The sequence below is a fragment of the Diadema antillarum genome, unplaced genomic scaffold, assembly GCF_040938485.1.
Source record: "Diadema antillarum isolate AM-2024a unplaced genomic scaffold, OU_Dant_1.0 seq00000701_RagTag, whole genome shotgun sequence".
NCBI classification, from domain to species: domain Eukaryota; kingdom Metazoa; phylum Echinodermata; class Echinoidea; order Diadematoida; family Diadematidae; genus Diadema; species Diadema antillarum.
In genome coordinates, this window is record NW_027271606.1 from 88,707 (window position 1) to 105,769 (window position 17,063).

A 17,063-nucleotide genomic window follows, 5' to 3' on the forward strand; every position below is an offset into this window, starting at 1 on the left:
ACACAAATAGAGAAAAATTATAAAATGGGCTTTTAAATTTCTGCAATCTGATTGGTCAAATCAATTGTCATGCATTGATTTTACTGATCCACACTGAGTCATGCGTTCAAACGCATGGCTCAAATCTTGTATAGTGTTGTAGGTGTAACGGACGCATGATGGGGAAAAAGATTGTATTTCATGAATTTATGGGCCCATTTTATAACAAATGATGCACAGGCCTATTTTGTGGATTGGTGAGAATTGGATGCTCTCGTTTAACTTTGGAACAGTCTGAAACCCACTCGCTGCATTCGTGGGTTTGTAAAAAACAGTTCCAAAGTTAAACTCACACATCCAATTCTCACCGATCCACTCTGTCCTGTGCATCATTTGTATAATGTAAGAACGCTGCAGTGTTTCCCAAAAGTGCTCAAGCATTATGGTCCTAGAATAAAGTGGCATCAGGGGGTTTACACCATGGCTCATAAAGGATTTAAAAAAGAAAACAACAACAACAACAACTCCGGTATTTAAACAAGAGCATTGTGTAGTACGCTCAGTATATGGAGCTGAAATCACCTTCAGTAATCATCACATGCCAATTTTTATTCTGCTCTATAGAGTGCAGTCCTACATGAGCTAAGCAAACACATAGACAAGGCAGCGCCCACGGCTGAGTCCTTCTGTGTGGACCTATCAGACACGCCCATCGCCAAGGACAAGGTCCAAGTGGGAGACACCAAATACGAGGTAGATATCTAGAGACTGGGGTTTGATACTCAGTGGGTACTGATAGACTGAGTGTGTTCTGGGTTCCATTTCATAATAAAAGATGTTAGGATAGCAACTCTTGCTGGAATGGCAACTTCCAATAGCAACAGCCAATCAGGAAGCTGGATTCTTGTTGTTCCCATGACAATTGTTGTTCCAGCAAGAGTTGCTATCATGTCAACTTTTTATGAAACGAGGCCCTGGTGAAGTCTTGCAAAGCAGTTGTGAATATAAATGCTGTTTATAGCAATATTTCCAGTTTGAAATTTTAATTTTACTTATTTTTTCACATTTTCTAGAAGAGATACACCAAGTACATGTATGACAAAATAGAATAAAAATTGATATCCCGCTTGAATGTGCAATAAGATATTACTAGCACTGATACATAATATAACTGTCAATTTATCTAGATTTAGAATCTAAGTACATTTTCAGGTTTAGATTTAAATGTAAGGTTTTGAGTGCTTAAAGTTAGTTTCTTTGATTCTGTGGCTTTTCATTCCCTGATCGTCACCAAGAAGATCAATCGGCAAAGTTCAAAAGTTCGTGGAAATTGAGTCACTGATTTGTAAACATGTGGGAAAGCGTAGGATCATAACTTTTGTATTCAAAGTCCGAGTTCGATGACTCAGCCTCTACGGTTCTTTTTTCATCCAAACTTCTGACCTGCATATGTGACCCTGCAAAACCAGCAAAAAGTCACCAGACATGAACTTTTTGTTAAAGGCAGATTCTGAAAGAGCAGACTTTAAGTTTTTGATAGTGATGTATAACTCAAGTCAAATGGATTCTTTGAACCTATCTTAATATTATAGAGAAAACAAACACTGTGAAACAAAGAAAAGAGGCTCTGATGAACTTAGGGGTCTGTTCAACAGCTTAATCTTAATACCAAGCTGTGTTCTTTGCAACGAATGGGACAAATACAGGATGTACAACTTCCTAGCAACAGCAAAGAAGGGATTATCAGATTAAGTTCAAATTGAGCATGCTTACTTAGCACATTGTATCCATGACTAGTACCAACTTTAAAAGCAAACAACAGAAAATTTATTGGCTACAACTGTACACCTCAAAACAGCAAGCCCTCTTTGCTCAATCTCAACAAAGTGCTGTATACATACATGCTCTCATGCAAAATTTATACCTGCATTATTAAAACATAAAACCAAAGTATTATGAAGAACTGCTGCAGTATAACAAAATCTATCTTAAATTCACAAAAAGTCATTCTGCATACCTGATGACTTGCTACTTGGTCACATCGAAGATGAGTGAAGTTGAATCTGCATCCACACTCTTCCCTCTCAGCCCATGGGACTAGCCAATATGCCACTTGTAGAACCCTAAAACTGACTCACTTGATGAAATTATTTCACTCCTCATCCCTACAGTGGTCTTTCAACAGGAGTGATCTCTATTAAAATTGGCCTACCCACACTTGTTCACAATCATTCATATTTCTCAACCTACAAAATCATCTGTATTGAATTGGCCGCACCCCACATATTCACACTTGTTTAAACACAATCAAAAGAATTATCTGTATAGTTTGAGACTGCTGCAGGATTTCAACTACAGGACTCCATTGGGGGAACAAAAACTACTGAGTAAAAGGTCTCATTATCTACCATGTACTAGGTTGCCATCACAGTGCATGCCAACCCACAAAAAGTACTTCTGAATTATGTGTCTAATTACCGTAAAGTTCCGTATATAAGACGCACCCGTGTATAAGACGCACCCTTACTTTCGGACCTAAAATTTAAAAAAAAAAAAAAAAAACACAAAAATTTCCACGCAAATATTGCGTGTGTCATACATATTATTTCGTCTCAAAATTTCCCTAGAATGCAGCATGTATTTGCTCTATTTTTCGTTTCCTTTTATATTTTCTTTTAACGGTATTCATCGGACATCGGCAAAATATGGAAGTCGCAAAATGCGAGACTTGTCTCGGTACTCACTTGCTATTGTTTTGCCTTTCAATCGTGGTACATGTGTCATGCATATCGTACTCACGAGTGTACAGTACGATCTTTGCTGTCATGATAGCAGAGGGTCCCGCATATTGACGCATGTCAGACTGGAAGGTTCATTACGAAAAATAAGAAAAACATCAACAAGTGTAGCAGAGGGATCATACGGCAAGACGTACGGTGCGTACGGTAGTACACTCATGCACTACCAGTAACGTGTGTCTCTTGTACCATGCTTGTATGCACAGGCACAGTGCTAGCCTTTTGCAAAAGGCAGCTCGCTATAATTTCAGCACACGCACACAGAGAGCAATGGACTTGCACACACAGCGCGCAACGGGCAAGCGCACTTTGATCCGATCGCTGTGTGCACGCGAGTCCATTGCAAAAGCCTCTCTGCAGCTGCTGCCTTTGCCAAAGGCTTGCTAGCTAGCTACAGTGTAGCTATGCTATCCTAGCTGGCCTCGTGAAATGAAGAGCAAACGAATGACGTGGATATGCATGCATGCTTCACACATCGTTCGTATTTGCGGTGACATAGTGTCGATCCTGTGGCCATATTGATACTAGTACATTGATAAGTTTTACGGTATCGGTAATTTAGTAATGATACCTGTACATCGCGTATTCCAGCTACTAGGTTGGCTGTTGGTAGCTTGGTAGACTGACATCGGTAGCATACAGCAGTGCTGTTACAGCTGTTGTCTATGGCCAGATTGATACATCGTTACTGCACAAGGCCGATGTAAGTTTATCTCGTACTTGCAGCTTTTGTGTGTGTCCAGATTGAAAGATCGCTAATTTATCCGTAAGTTTTAGTGATTGCTTACCTTCCAAACGTCGATGGGCATACATGGCCCCAAGTTGGCCTTATAAAATTGGGTGTACATGACGAATTTTTTTCCGTGATTCGACTGTACCCGTGTATACGACGCACCCCCGATTTTCAACGTTTTCCGACGAAAAAATAGTGCGTCTTATACACGGAACTTTACGGTACCTACTATATGCCAGGTTGCAATCACAATACATGCCAAGCACAAAAAAAAGTACTGCTGAATTATGTGTCTAATTACCTGCCATATACTCAGTTGCACTCATAATGTATGCCACCTGAACAAAAAGGGGGTTTCACCAAATTCAAACAATATAACAACTCAGGGGAACCAGCAGCTTGCCACACCCCATTCTTTAGAGTTTATTGCTCCCTTGCCTCACTGTTTGTCAATGCTACAATGTACTGTGTATACTCAAAACAACTAAAGGAATTTTCAGGGGCACTGCAAACTCAGTTGTCTCCTACAAAAACAATTAAGCCAGGAAAATCTGTTCCCCAACAGTAGCATCATCTTTTCAAAAATTATTTGTAAAGAGTGAAGTGAAGTTATTAGTTAAGAAAGTGAAAAGGTTTTTTGAGAAATAAAAGGGGACCTTTAAGACATAAAAAAGCACACCATACTACAAACAAAAGTGTTCAGGAAAAACTGCTTAAAACACAATTTCCCATTTTTAATGATCCCAAACTTTGGATAGTGTAGAAGAATTGCTCTTTCAGAAAATATAAAAAACTCGTTTGTAAGATTGACTAGGTCGACCTGTTTCACCTTTCTTGAGTCCTCATGTAAAATTGAGATGTGCAACTTTTAGTTGATTTTATCATGGATGGTCACGTATAGGCCTTCTCCATTCACTGAAGCTACATGTATGTTTAGGGGAAATCTCCCTGTCATAATAATAATCAAATCATGCACTCACCTAAGAATCCATGATTTTAGCTGGTACCTGGAAAAGAGTGCATGGTATATTTGATTCATATCCTACATCATGAAATGTACACTAAAAAAATGATAATGATAATGTGTAGGCCTACTATAAAAAAAAAATACTTTTTATACCCCCGCCAAACGAAGTTTGAAGGGGGTATATAGGAATCAGCGGACGGTCGGGCGGTCGGGCGGTCGGTCCGTTGCAAATCTTGCGTCGCGAACTACTTCCTCAGTTTTCAACCGATTCCCATAAAACTTGGCACAGATGTGTGCCTTGGGTTGTAGATGTGCAAGACGTATTTTTTGACAGTACCCAAAAGTACGTTGCCATGGTAACGGCATATTATGGGCAAAAATGGGTACAAATCTTGCGTCGCGAACTCCTCCCACAGTTTTTGATCAATTTTTATGAAATTAGGTACAGATATTCATCTGAATATGTTAATGTGCAAGACACATATTTCTGCAGTGGCAAAAAGTGTGTTGCCATGGTAACGGCATGTTATTGGTAAAATATAGGGCAAAATGCTTCATGGCAAAACTGCTTCATCAGTGTTCTTCCAATTCTCATGGAATTCATATTGAATGTTTGTCTTAGGATATAGGTCAGCATGACACATTTCTTGACAGTGACAAAAAGTATGTTGCCATGGTAACAGCTCACATATTATGAGCCAAAATGATGGAAAATTTTGTGTTGCAAACTACTTCCTCAGTTTTTGCCCAATTTCCATGAAACTTGGTACAGATGTGTGCCTTTGGTTGTAGATGTGCAAGACGCATTTTTCGACAGTACCCAAAAGTACGTTGCCATGGTAACGGCATATTAATGGCAGAAGATCAAGGAAAGATCTTGCGGATTTAACTACTTCCTCAGTTTTTTGACCAAAGCTTATGAAATGTTGTTTTGACCAAAGCTTATGAAATGTTGTTTGGCGGGGGTATAACCAGTCACTGTAGCGACATTTCTAGTTTGTAATGCAGTGGGTAATTAGTGGCCAACCAGCCGTCTGCTGCTCAGCTGCTGCACACACTTCATGCATGGTGCATGTACAAATGAAAATGAGTGCTGTTGCAGAGCAGGCGCTTGCTTTGCCGCTGCTCAGCATCATCGTGTTTGCGATTCACTTTGTCGGGACACTGAAAGCTAACGACCCCGTTATTGCCAAACAATGACATCAAAATCTTGGTGTGGCAGTCAATATCTCGAGGCTTACATCACGCCACATCCACTTTTATTCATGGCGAGATTATGTTCAGTCACGTGAGAAGTTTGATACCAATCATAGTTTGAGAATTTCAGGATGTACAATAATGATATTAATTTTTTGTGCATTTGCATTGCATTGAAGGGAAAGTTGAATGTCTATGTTTTTAACACCTACATGTACTTGCATTTCCTACCTGACAGAAGCGTAGAGAGACCAAGTTCTTAGAAGTGGAGGACACGTACCTAGACAGGTAACTATCATTCAACACAGCAGAATAGATATTACCTTATGATGGCACAAAGGAAGCAAGTGACACATTGTATGATTCTGTATTAATGCTGTCTTGACATTGGACAAGTGTAACATTCTGTATACCATGCCATTTGGGTCGTGCAAACATGATATTTTGCAAATTGAGACAATGGAATAAGAATTGACTTATTATCTCATTTAAGCAGAAAAGTTGCCTATTTCTAATTTGTGAGATGATTATTTCTTGTGCCTACAATGTATGATACATGAAGCAGTATTTTGGGGTGCTGTCAATTTCCCAAAAATCAGTCACCCAGTGAGAAACATAAAGCCACTGTGACAAAGATGTACAGATGCTACTTTGATAACTAGTCTGTGCACTCATCCTACTGAGAGAGTGAAGGAACATATAGCACAGATGTAGTAACATGTGCTTCTTTTCCATTAAGCAGAAATAAGGCTCGTGTCGCTTGCTTCATCTTTGGTTAAAGGAGGGTGTAGATTGATTAGAGTACTAGTGTGTTCCTTTGTAGAGGGGCAGATTCTTTCACAGCCAGGGAGTTCATTCATTAGGGCAGGAAAGATGTTTGTCCATGCAGCATGCACCCAAAGCACATCTAAATGTTTTATGCCTCATTGCCCTGAACTGAACATTCACTGAGGCGATGACAAATGCTGTCATGTGGAGAACAAACTCTATATTCTGCCTTAAAATATATTTCATAAAGGTGCTAATACCATAATACTTCACAAATTGGGACTTTCATGAATCAGGAGCCACAGCTACAGATTGCCAAATACCTGCTGTCCCTCATCAGGATTCACAGGAAATCTAGCAATTTTCCCCTTTGAAGATCTCACATACCTAACATTTCTGGTAATAAGAGGACAACACTTGTTTTGAGAATATCTGTTTTCTCAAAGTGAAAAACACCAATGCGATTGGCATTGCTGCTGTGTTTATGTTATTGTATGTTATGTTATGTTATCTTATGTTATATTCTGTTATGTTAAATTAAGACTTTATTCATATTAAATAAAGGCTAGCAAGATTGCACTTTAAAGGGCCTTATCCACCCTGTATGCTGATGCAATATTCTGTCTTTCATTTCTGCATGTCACCCCCAAGGTACATCTTCATCAGTTCAGACAAGAAAGAGCGAGGGCGCAAGACCAGTCTCTACCAGCAGATCTTCAAGGTCCTCGCCACGACGGAAAACGAAGTCTGTCTCTTCCCGGAGGAGGTCGACACCAAAATTTGCCAGGAGATCGCTTACTGCTTTGCCAACTACAGACACCCGTCGGCCAGATAGAAACCACCTCCACCACAAGGAGTGGGGGGACATGAAAGACCAAAAAGAAGAAGAAAAGAAAAAGAGGAAGAGCCAAGAAAGGGAAAAATAGTTTTATAATTCCAGCGAAGACAATTCAATGCATAAATGTTGTTGCTTTCTCTTTCTCATAATTTCTGCTTCAAGCAGCAGCCGGACCAAAAGTATGCCAAAGTGTAAGCCGTGAGCAGACAATGGATTCTGTAGCAGAGGATATGTTCTCCTCCATTTATATTCCTGTCCAGAAAAAGTAAACCACAAAACAAAAGGAGCAATATACAGTAGAAGCCCCCAAAACCAACAGCAGTGTGAAACAGGCTTAATTATCAGCCAGTCACGAAATATTCCAGTAAGTAGCTGAAAGATATGTTTGATCCCTCTTCTGGTATGACATGTTGAAAATTTTTCTTCTCCGGTTCTTAGATCAATCAGACAGAAATGCATAACCTTCTTTTTCTTTGATCATAGAATATATGCAATGGGACGATCATGTCTGTAGAGTGGCCATTAACACTCCACGTCATGTTAGAATGACCTTTGACCTTTGATCCCATCAATATGAGAGTGAGCAATGCAACTGCAGTCACTTCAAAAACATGAGGCTCCCTCCACACCCCTCCCCCCCCCCCCCAGGAAAAAAAAAAAATGTTGGACTTCACATGATAAAACCAGATGTATGTACATGAAAGTAAATTGTTGAAGGCCTTATCATTCAATTGCCTGTTCCTTCAAACTATCTACAAGGTTAAATGGTTTTAGCTTTTCTGAGCTAGACTTTGTTGCAGGCTGTAAATACGTTTGTGTGTTAGCATTTTTTTTTTTCACCCAAGTATTGAAATTGAAATTGCAGTTTCTTTGGTTAATGTTTCAATAAGAAAATAACGAAATTGCAAATATTACTCTGAAATATCTGGAAAATAAAACACAAAGATGTTAACGCAGTGCAACTGAAATAGGTGTACATTTGTGACTTGATACACTTTGCTCATGGTGTTGTTTTAGATGTCGGTTCACTCTAGTAAAAAAAAAAAAGGCAAAAACAAAAACAAATGTAAGAATAGGTTGGGTCACATGATGATGAATCTCATACATCAAGATTTGGATCTTGTTTTCTATATGTGTTTGATACTCAAAAGTTGTTCATTTTAGTAATAGACGTGATTTGTGTATGTTTTGGCCAATATGTGGCCCACTTTCTCATATTTTCATGACATTTGACTGAATAAGGTGCCATGTTCATCTCCAGAAATGGTTTACTGAATTATTTTGGCCACAGTATACGTTGTGGATTTCTCCGCTTAAGTCACAAATTTGATATTGAGAAATTTGGCACAAGTATTAGCACAGTATTAGATGACGATGAGACCTGTTTATATTCTGATATTAAATTTGCTATGTTTGCAAGGATGTAAGTACTGTCATTTTATTACTTTACACTGCACAGATTCATACAAGCTCAATTGGTGACATCACAAAGGTTGCTAGATTTGGGTGGCATTATTAGCGAATAAAATTTTCTATGAAGTGCACAGTCCACAGATTGGGCCCAATGCAGGACTGTACGTACAGTGTATGTACATCCATTATGGCCCTTTTCTCTACATGAGAGGCTTTTGGAAGCTCTTGCCCATTGTACATTGATGTTTAGTGTGAAAAAAAGAAACTCACTAGACATTTTGCGGCACTTGCTTGATGCATTGAAGCCACTTATAAGCTTGTAAAAACAAAGTTTCCGGATACCTGGATTACGTCTGTACATATTTGACTGTTGATGGATCTGGATCGTGTTTCCTGTTAGTCATTTATTTTTTTCTTCAGTGTGCATGGAATGGGGTACAAGGTGACTGTGGTATGGTAGGCAAAATTTGCCTTTTTATAATTGTACATATCTGGATGTGTTGATATAAACAATAATTACCTTCTATTGATTCAATACGTTATATACATAACAGATATATATACAAAGAGTTGACCATTTCATTCATTTTCAGAGATGTGTTGCAATCATATATGAAATGATACGGTGTATATAGCTTTTGTACAGTTTGACAGTTTGTGTTATTAGAATTTGCCAAGTTACAAAATTTGATATGATTCATTTATTTGTGATTCACATTTCACCTACAGTATATTTTACATTTTCTATACAGTTACAGACAAAACTATTCTTTGTCCACGTAGTATTATAATGTCCAGCTGTGTGACGTGTGTCTAGAGTGACAGTAACCATGGCAACACGCCCAAAGTGTGAGGTCAAAGCACGCAAAGACTAGAAGTAGCAGTCCTTCTTTTCTAACCTGTGTGAAAAGCCCATTACAACAATTCATGAATGCTCAGCATAAGGCTTGTGTTAAATGTTTGTTTATACCAGACAAAAACAAACATGGCAGAGGTTCTCATCACATTCTCATTGTTAAAGTTTGTGTGTGTCTTTTGCAACCCTGAAAATTAGATTCCTTTCATATTGTAGTAGGAGGTAATTCAGACGTTTCCTCAGAATAATAAAACTGGAAACTTCTTTATTATGGAGGAAAACAATACTATAGATTTCCAGTCAATTCATTTGGACCTTGAAAAAATTCCAACCATTATTCTCGGTACAAAAGGGGAGTGTATTCCCGAGTGACATGGGATTAGTTTTTTCCATTAAAAAAAACAACAAATATTCAGTGTATAGGCATAAGATTTCAAATACAATGTTGAGAGACATTATTTGTCAACAGTGCATAATTTTGTAAAATTTGCAAATTGGATATACCATCTTTAAAGAAATAGAGAATTCAAACAACACATTCGGCACTGAAGATTATTAAAGTAGAATTTCTTTGAGATGAAAGGTCATCAGTAAGATTAAGTAGCACTACACACTCTAATTGATAGCACCCCCATAAACACACACACACACACACACACACACATACACACACACAAATAAGTAGCAATTCTGATGCAGTGTCCAAAAACACACATAATATTGTATGTTGTGTTCCAAGTTTACCTGGTCCAATATGATCTATGGCAATCTACTAGTATCTTCTCCTTCTTTCAGGTTTTTGATAACCAGTCAAGTTCCATCACATCTGCAAAATGTCTGTCTTTCTTTCTTTTTTCTAGGTTTGAAAGTAAACACACTACTGGGTACTAGACGATAGTGAGTAAAGAATTTCTGGCCACTGAGATGTTTCTCGTATTCAAGAAAGGAAAGGTGTTATATTTGCTGCTGAGAGTGAAATGGGGGAAAATGTGCATTTCTCTTTTTGTAATGTACACGTGTATATACTGTAACTGTGAGTGAAATAAGAGGAGAGACATACTGATGTTCATGTGTGTTTCTATTGACCAAATATTTTACTAAGATGCATTTGCCATAAACTGTAATGTAAACTTGTATCATGTTATGATTTTAAATATTTATCTGTACCAGGATATTTTAGTGTACAAAAATTGTATGTTCAGCATTTTGTCTTGTTGCAATCATTATTTTGTGTGCATACGTTTACTATTAATGTGGTTTGTCTATGCAATGTACTAGTAACATGTATTGCTTTAAAACAAGCATCATTCTTTGTCAGTCCCATGCCCAGGATTTAAAGAATATGCGCAACACAGACAGACTGACAGCGCTACGTACAGCTTGCTTTATGAATTTTACATTCAGAGGTGCCCTATGAATTAAACCTACTTGAATTTGTAACTAAGATGAATTCATGTCCCTGGCACAAAAAGAGTGCACAAAAATACAGAAATACTGCACTAGTATGGATGTTGTACCTTCTGGAGACTATATAGCAACCACTGATTGACAGTTGGAAGAAGTGTTGACATGAGTAGAGACAAATTCTTGTACAGTGACATGGATTGCTGAAAAACTTTGCATTAGTGAAGTTTCCTAGGAAATCGGTTAACCAAAGAGCATCAAACAAAAGATTTTGAACTGCAAATATTTATAACTAAATGTTTGACGTACATATAATGAAGAAATATACCACTTAATAGCAGTAAGAGGGACAAAAAAAAAGTAAAGATTCATCTGCTGTTTAGTCCAATGGTACAAACGCTATAGACTTTATGGCAGATCTTCTAATCATTCAGTGGGGTATCCTATACACAATGCACTGTTTAAAATGGGGTTATCAAATGTTTCCATTATACAATGTGGTGTAAATGTATGAAGCTCTGAAACAGTCATGTGTAGCTTCTGTGTGTCTGCTTGTGTGTGTTTATGTGAGCATCTTTATTTAATATTTGCTTTTTAAAGGTTTGAAACTGTATTTTAATGCGCTGTGTGAGTTTGTATTCAACTGTATGAACATGTGGACAAGAAGCTTACAAAGAGGCAAATCTCGGTAACATATCAACATCTGGATGACGCAGCAGGCTACTCTTTTAATTGGAAAATAAGAATAAGTGTCTAATATCAGGGAGCAGAATAGGGTACATTATGTTCACATTTTAAATGTACCTTTTGTTGTGTTTCATTTTGTATTGCTCCATTTCTGGCTCATATTAACAAATTTCAGTTGTTTGACACTTCAATCTAATTTACATGCTGCCAGCCGAAGGTTTTGATGCTTTTTCAAATAAAACAAAATGCAAGAGCAGTGTGTATTAACCACATGACTTTGTGAATTGAGAGTCGACCAATAATCATTTGAGGTGTTTTGTTAAATTTTTGCTCTTGTACAGAAAACTTGCATATGGTTTGAATATGCAACTTGTTTTCACTGTATGAGATGAAAGGTGACTTCGTATCTGTGTTGCACCTTGGGATGCAAGTGTTTGGGGCTTTAAGATTTAGAGATTGTGTTATGAGTTACATTTTGATTGTAATACACTGTGTTCAATACAAGAGCTCACTGTTGATATATATTTACTTGAATATTCCATGTGTTATGTTGGAGTTATACAAATATTCTATGAATAACGTTTTGATTATGCTAGGGTTTGTTTGTGTTACGTACAGCACTTTTTGCCAAAAAAGGTGAATAAATTATAAAAAGTCTTTAAATGAAATATCCGTGTCCAGTTTTTTCTTTGTACACAGGGCACAAAGGTGCCAGTTTCTTGAAGGTCTTCTCACATATTGCCAAGAATGTTCTTTGCCAGAACTAAACAAGAGCACAAATTAACAAGGACTCCGACATACAATGGCATTTGGAAAATCACAATTGGCTGTAGCAAAACTGTCATGCAAGATATTCTAGTGAACTGGAGCTGACGGCCTTTTTTTGTGGCATGAAATTTTCATTAACTGCCACTGGCATCCAATGCATATAATAGTGTAAACACGCACTTTCACATGTTTTTTTTTTTCACGATTCTTTGCTCTCGCAAAATTCGAAAAATTAAAATGTACACGAACATTTCTGGTTTCAGTACCATCATCATCATAGCAACGGTGCAATGGAGCGTATCCAAACTCTTTATCATAGCCTGCCACTGCTGATTTTTGTTGCTAATATATCCACAATGTCCGTACAATGTATTACCAATGTTCTTTATAATAGGGATGCAATACTATTGCCCTGGGGTGGTATTCTGAACACCGTTTTATCTCTGTTGTAACTTGTGTTGTAACTTGTGTTGTAAGTCTGTGAGTTACAACACAGCTAAAACGGTTGTAAATCGGTATTCTGAAAACTGTTTTAACGGTATTGTAAGTCATGATAACCACGCCCATCGCAATAATCATATCCAATAGGAAATATTGTTAGAAGTAGCATCTAAGACATTTCAACCAATAAGATTGCTCCCTTGGGCAAATGCGCCTTGCTTAACTCTGCGCGTTTTAACAAGCGCTCATTCTCTGGCGTGCGCACAAATATTACAATGGCATGCGCAGGTAAAGAGAGCCAGAGATGAAATAAAGTTACAACAGAAGCTTGATCATTATACTAGTACCTTCTTACCGGTTTTGACGTATAGTTGGTGCGGTAGGGGATTCGCAAAGCTATCTCAGATTGAGTCTTTGTATTTGAAATTTTGTTTAAAAAATAAGATATCTGGCGTTCATAAGAGGAACGCAAATTTCATGGTTTATTGGGAGCTAAACGCTTCTAAATTGAGCCCTTGCAAGGCCATGTTATCATTGTTATTTTATCATTATCATTGTTATTATTATTATTGTTGTTGTTGTTGTCACTATCTTCACAAGATATCTCTTGCAAATCAATATCACGTCAAGTTCCATCATGGAACCTTAGACTTCTAATACTTTTCTCAAGATTCGCGCCATCCCCAGCAATAAATATTTTTGAAACATCCAAAGGTACTGATAATGAATTCTTATTGGTGAAGATAGTGAAATCATATAAAAGAATGTTTAATATTTTGAAAGATATGTTTGAAATGAATAGCGCTTAAAACAAACTGCCGACGGTGCGGTAACCTTTCTGTTTGTTTGTGTCCAAAACTCCTGCGCAAGGCTTATCTGTAACAAACCACGGTTTTCAAGGATTACTCCTCTTCTGAAAGATTTACACTGGCTTCCGATTCGTAAACGAATATTGTTTAAGATTGTGTTGATTGTGTATAAGTCACTCATCGGTCAAGCCCCCAGGTATATATCCGAATTATTAATATTCAAATCTCATAGACACACTCACAATTTGCGCAGTTCTAAGGACACTCTTCTTTTACAAATTCCAACATGTAAAACAAAAGTAACACTGGGAGACAGAGCATTTGCCTGTGCTGCTCCCAAACTCTGGAATGATCTACCATTAGAAGTCCGGAGATCCCCAACCGTGGCAGTTTTTAAATCACGGCTAAAAACACATTTTTTCATTTAATTGTTTATTATTATCAAGCACATCAGAAGTTTTTGCAGCGCAGAAGAATATATGTCTATAGGTTTTGCGCTTTATAAATTGATATATTATTATTATTATTATTATTATTATTGTGTTTTATCTATGTGCATAATTATACTACGCGTATGTACTTGCGATACGTTACTGTTACCAAATTTTGTATTGTGGAATGAGTTTACATTTTGTCAAACTGCTATATCTTTTGCTTTTCTGTACATACATTGTTTTTATTTTTTTTTTGTATATCTTTTTTATTTTGAACTCGCAAACCACAATATTGAGTTAATGAATTATCTCTATCTACCATAAGTTAAAACGAAAGTTACAACGGAGTTAAAACACCTTCCACCCTGTTTTATCTCAGAAGCATAAATTTGCACGTGGCATGACTTACAACAGAAGATAAAACAGTTTTCAGAATACCGTGTAATCCAATGGGTGTTCAGGTTTGCGCCCACTGTTACGCGCGTGCGCATGCCCTAAGACAATGGTATGCGCAGGCAAAGAGTGCGCAAGATAAAACACTAGTTACAACAGAAGTTACAACAGAAGTTACAACAGAGATAAAACGGTGTTCAGAATACCGATTTGTTACAACAGACTTACAACAGAGATAAAACGGTCTCAGAATACCACCCCTGCTGTATTAGTTATCCCCAAACCAATAAATATGCCCTCTGGTGTAGCTCTGGTGAGCCAAATCGGCTGGATGTGACAGCACTTTAACTTGACCAAGACTAAGAACCAGAAAGCTTGCCCGATTACTGCCTGACATAACAACAAATACATGCAGAGTACCTTCAAAGTATTGAAATGAATTAAATGTATTGAAATAAATTAAATGTATGGTGGATGGAGCAGTTACATGTACTACTAGGGCCAGACAAGTTTGGTATCCATATTAACTGAGCTGTTGGCTGACGTACATTGTAGTTACTATAGGGTGGTGTACAGTGCATTCCCAAGAAAAACGAACAAAGTTATAACAAAATTTTGTTCCCGCAAAGTAAAAATTCTGGTCAAAAATTTTTATCTAGATATCTTTGTATTCTCTATTTGTTTGTCACCTGTACTATTGTGTGACAAACTATTCCATCTACCTTTGTGTGCATTAAATGTAATATGGTAGGTTTTCTTCATTTGTGTTTTAATATTCAGATATGTCTTATACCGTATCTGCAAATTACTGATTCTGTCTGAGAACATAAAAAGCATCCAATGTTTATATATGTAATCATTTCAATTTATTGGATTGTAAACATCACATACACGTACATAACATACAAATATATAGTACAGGTAAATTTTGCACATAGAGAACTAATCCCTTGTTCACAATCAAAGCAACAATGATGCAAGAATAGTGTATAATATGAATACCAAAATGACATGTATGCAAGTAATGTAATACTTTACACCAGATGCTAATGAAGTACCAGTGGTAAGCACATTTTCCTTGTACATTGTAGCACAGCTGTAATACACTGTACATCTATAAGGAAATGAGGCAGACTATATAACAATAGAAAAAACATCTGGAATGTCATTCTTTGTTTAGAAAAAAAAATGTGGAAAATTAACTCAGTATCACTGAATTTTCTTTAAAAATTTGCACACAAGCAGTACTTTTTTTTTTACTGTTGTATCATTTCTTATCAGGGAGGAATACTACTAAATGGTCAAAATGTGAAACTTGCTAAGATTCAGATATGTATAGTATCTTTTACTTTCAATTATATAAGTATTGACAATTGTGAGTGTGTAAAATTAGGTTCTAATGACATGCTTAGCTCAGTCCTTGTCTCTTATTCTGTCAGAACATGCTCGACATGTTTCGCGCATTGCGTCAACACTTCACATGTAATGATAGCGCACAAAAAACAAGATAGTAAAACTTGCATTAAACATATGATTAGTATCTCAGCCAAACTTCTACGAGTAACAGGTGACATATGATGTCAACTGTCCTGTTAGTACATTAACCTTGTGCAGGGAAGACAACCATGAAAACAGCATTGCAGTATTTTGAGGGCTGAAAAAGGTGTATTTTTGATGAAAAATAGTATTTGTACCTTTTCTGCAATACACATGTGTAGTAATATAATTTGGGAAGAACAGTATTTTCTATAAAAAACCTGCAGTATTTTTGACAAAAACAAAAAACTAAACCAAAAACAAGCCCAACAAAATACTGCAAAAGAGTAACAGTTGGCATCTCTGCCTTTAGAAACAGAAACCAGTTGAACTCTGCACTTACTGCACTTTGTATTTCTCGGAGGCAAGGACTGTACTGTACAAATTTTCTCGCTTCATCAGAAAGAATGTTTGATATTTATAGAAATGCATACTTGCTATCATAACAGGCTGGTATATCTTTACCTATTCACATTACAGATGGCAGAATGTATACATTAAATTCTAATCTCTACGACAGATAACGAGGAAATATGACAGTGTCAGAACACATACATTAATTGCTACAGTGTATATATATAAGTTTACATTCATATATGCATTTCACATACTTGCATGTATTTCAGTACTCTCGTCCAACAATATAAACATAAATCTTAGTCCCTTAATAGGAACACAGAAAGTTACGTAACTGAACTATTTGTCATAAATGCATAGTTACAGGCTTTTAAGAGCCTGCACTGAGGTATGACTTGCATAGATCGATGCAGTACATTACTCGTTTTTATACTTTTGTTGCCTCTTCAGATCACACGTAATCTTCTATTCAATCATCACATGGATACAAGTTTTCTGAAATGTGCAATGAAATATATAAAGCATGTCCATACACAAAGTAAAACCTAATTCTACTGTTAGTAGATAATGTAATATACCGGTACATGGTTTTCAGACTTGGAAAATAACTCAAGTATGAATGCATTCATGCATCACGCTATAACCGTACACGACAGCCAACCTGAATCACAATTTCTCCCGTGTT

General features: G+C 37.0%; 1 protein-coding gene across 1 annotated transcript in view; it reads left to right on the forward strand.

The window, feature by feature from the left end:
- The window catches only part of LOC139737711 (uncharacterized), an 81,828-nt gene extending 74,064 nt beyond the window's left edge, over positions 1–7,764 (forward strand). Inside the window, exons 7-9 of the mRNA XM_071648386.1 lie at positions 604–732; positions 5,913–5,962; positions 7,094–7,764. Of these exons, the coding sequence (XP_071504487.1) occupies positions 604–732; positions 5,913–5,962; positions 7,094–7,277 (363 nt within the window). The 3' untranslated portion in view covers positions 7,278–7,764. The remainder of the gene's footprint in view (positions 1–603; positions 733–5,912; positions 5,963–7,093) is intronic.
- The last annotated feature ends 9,299 nt before the right edge of the window (positions 7,765–17,063 follow it).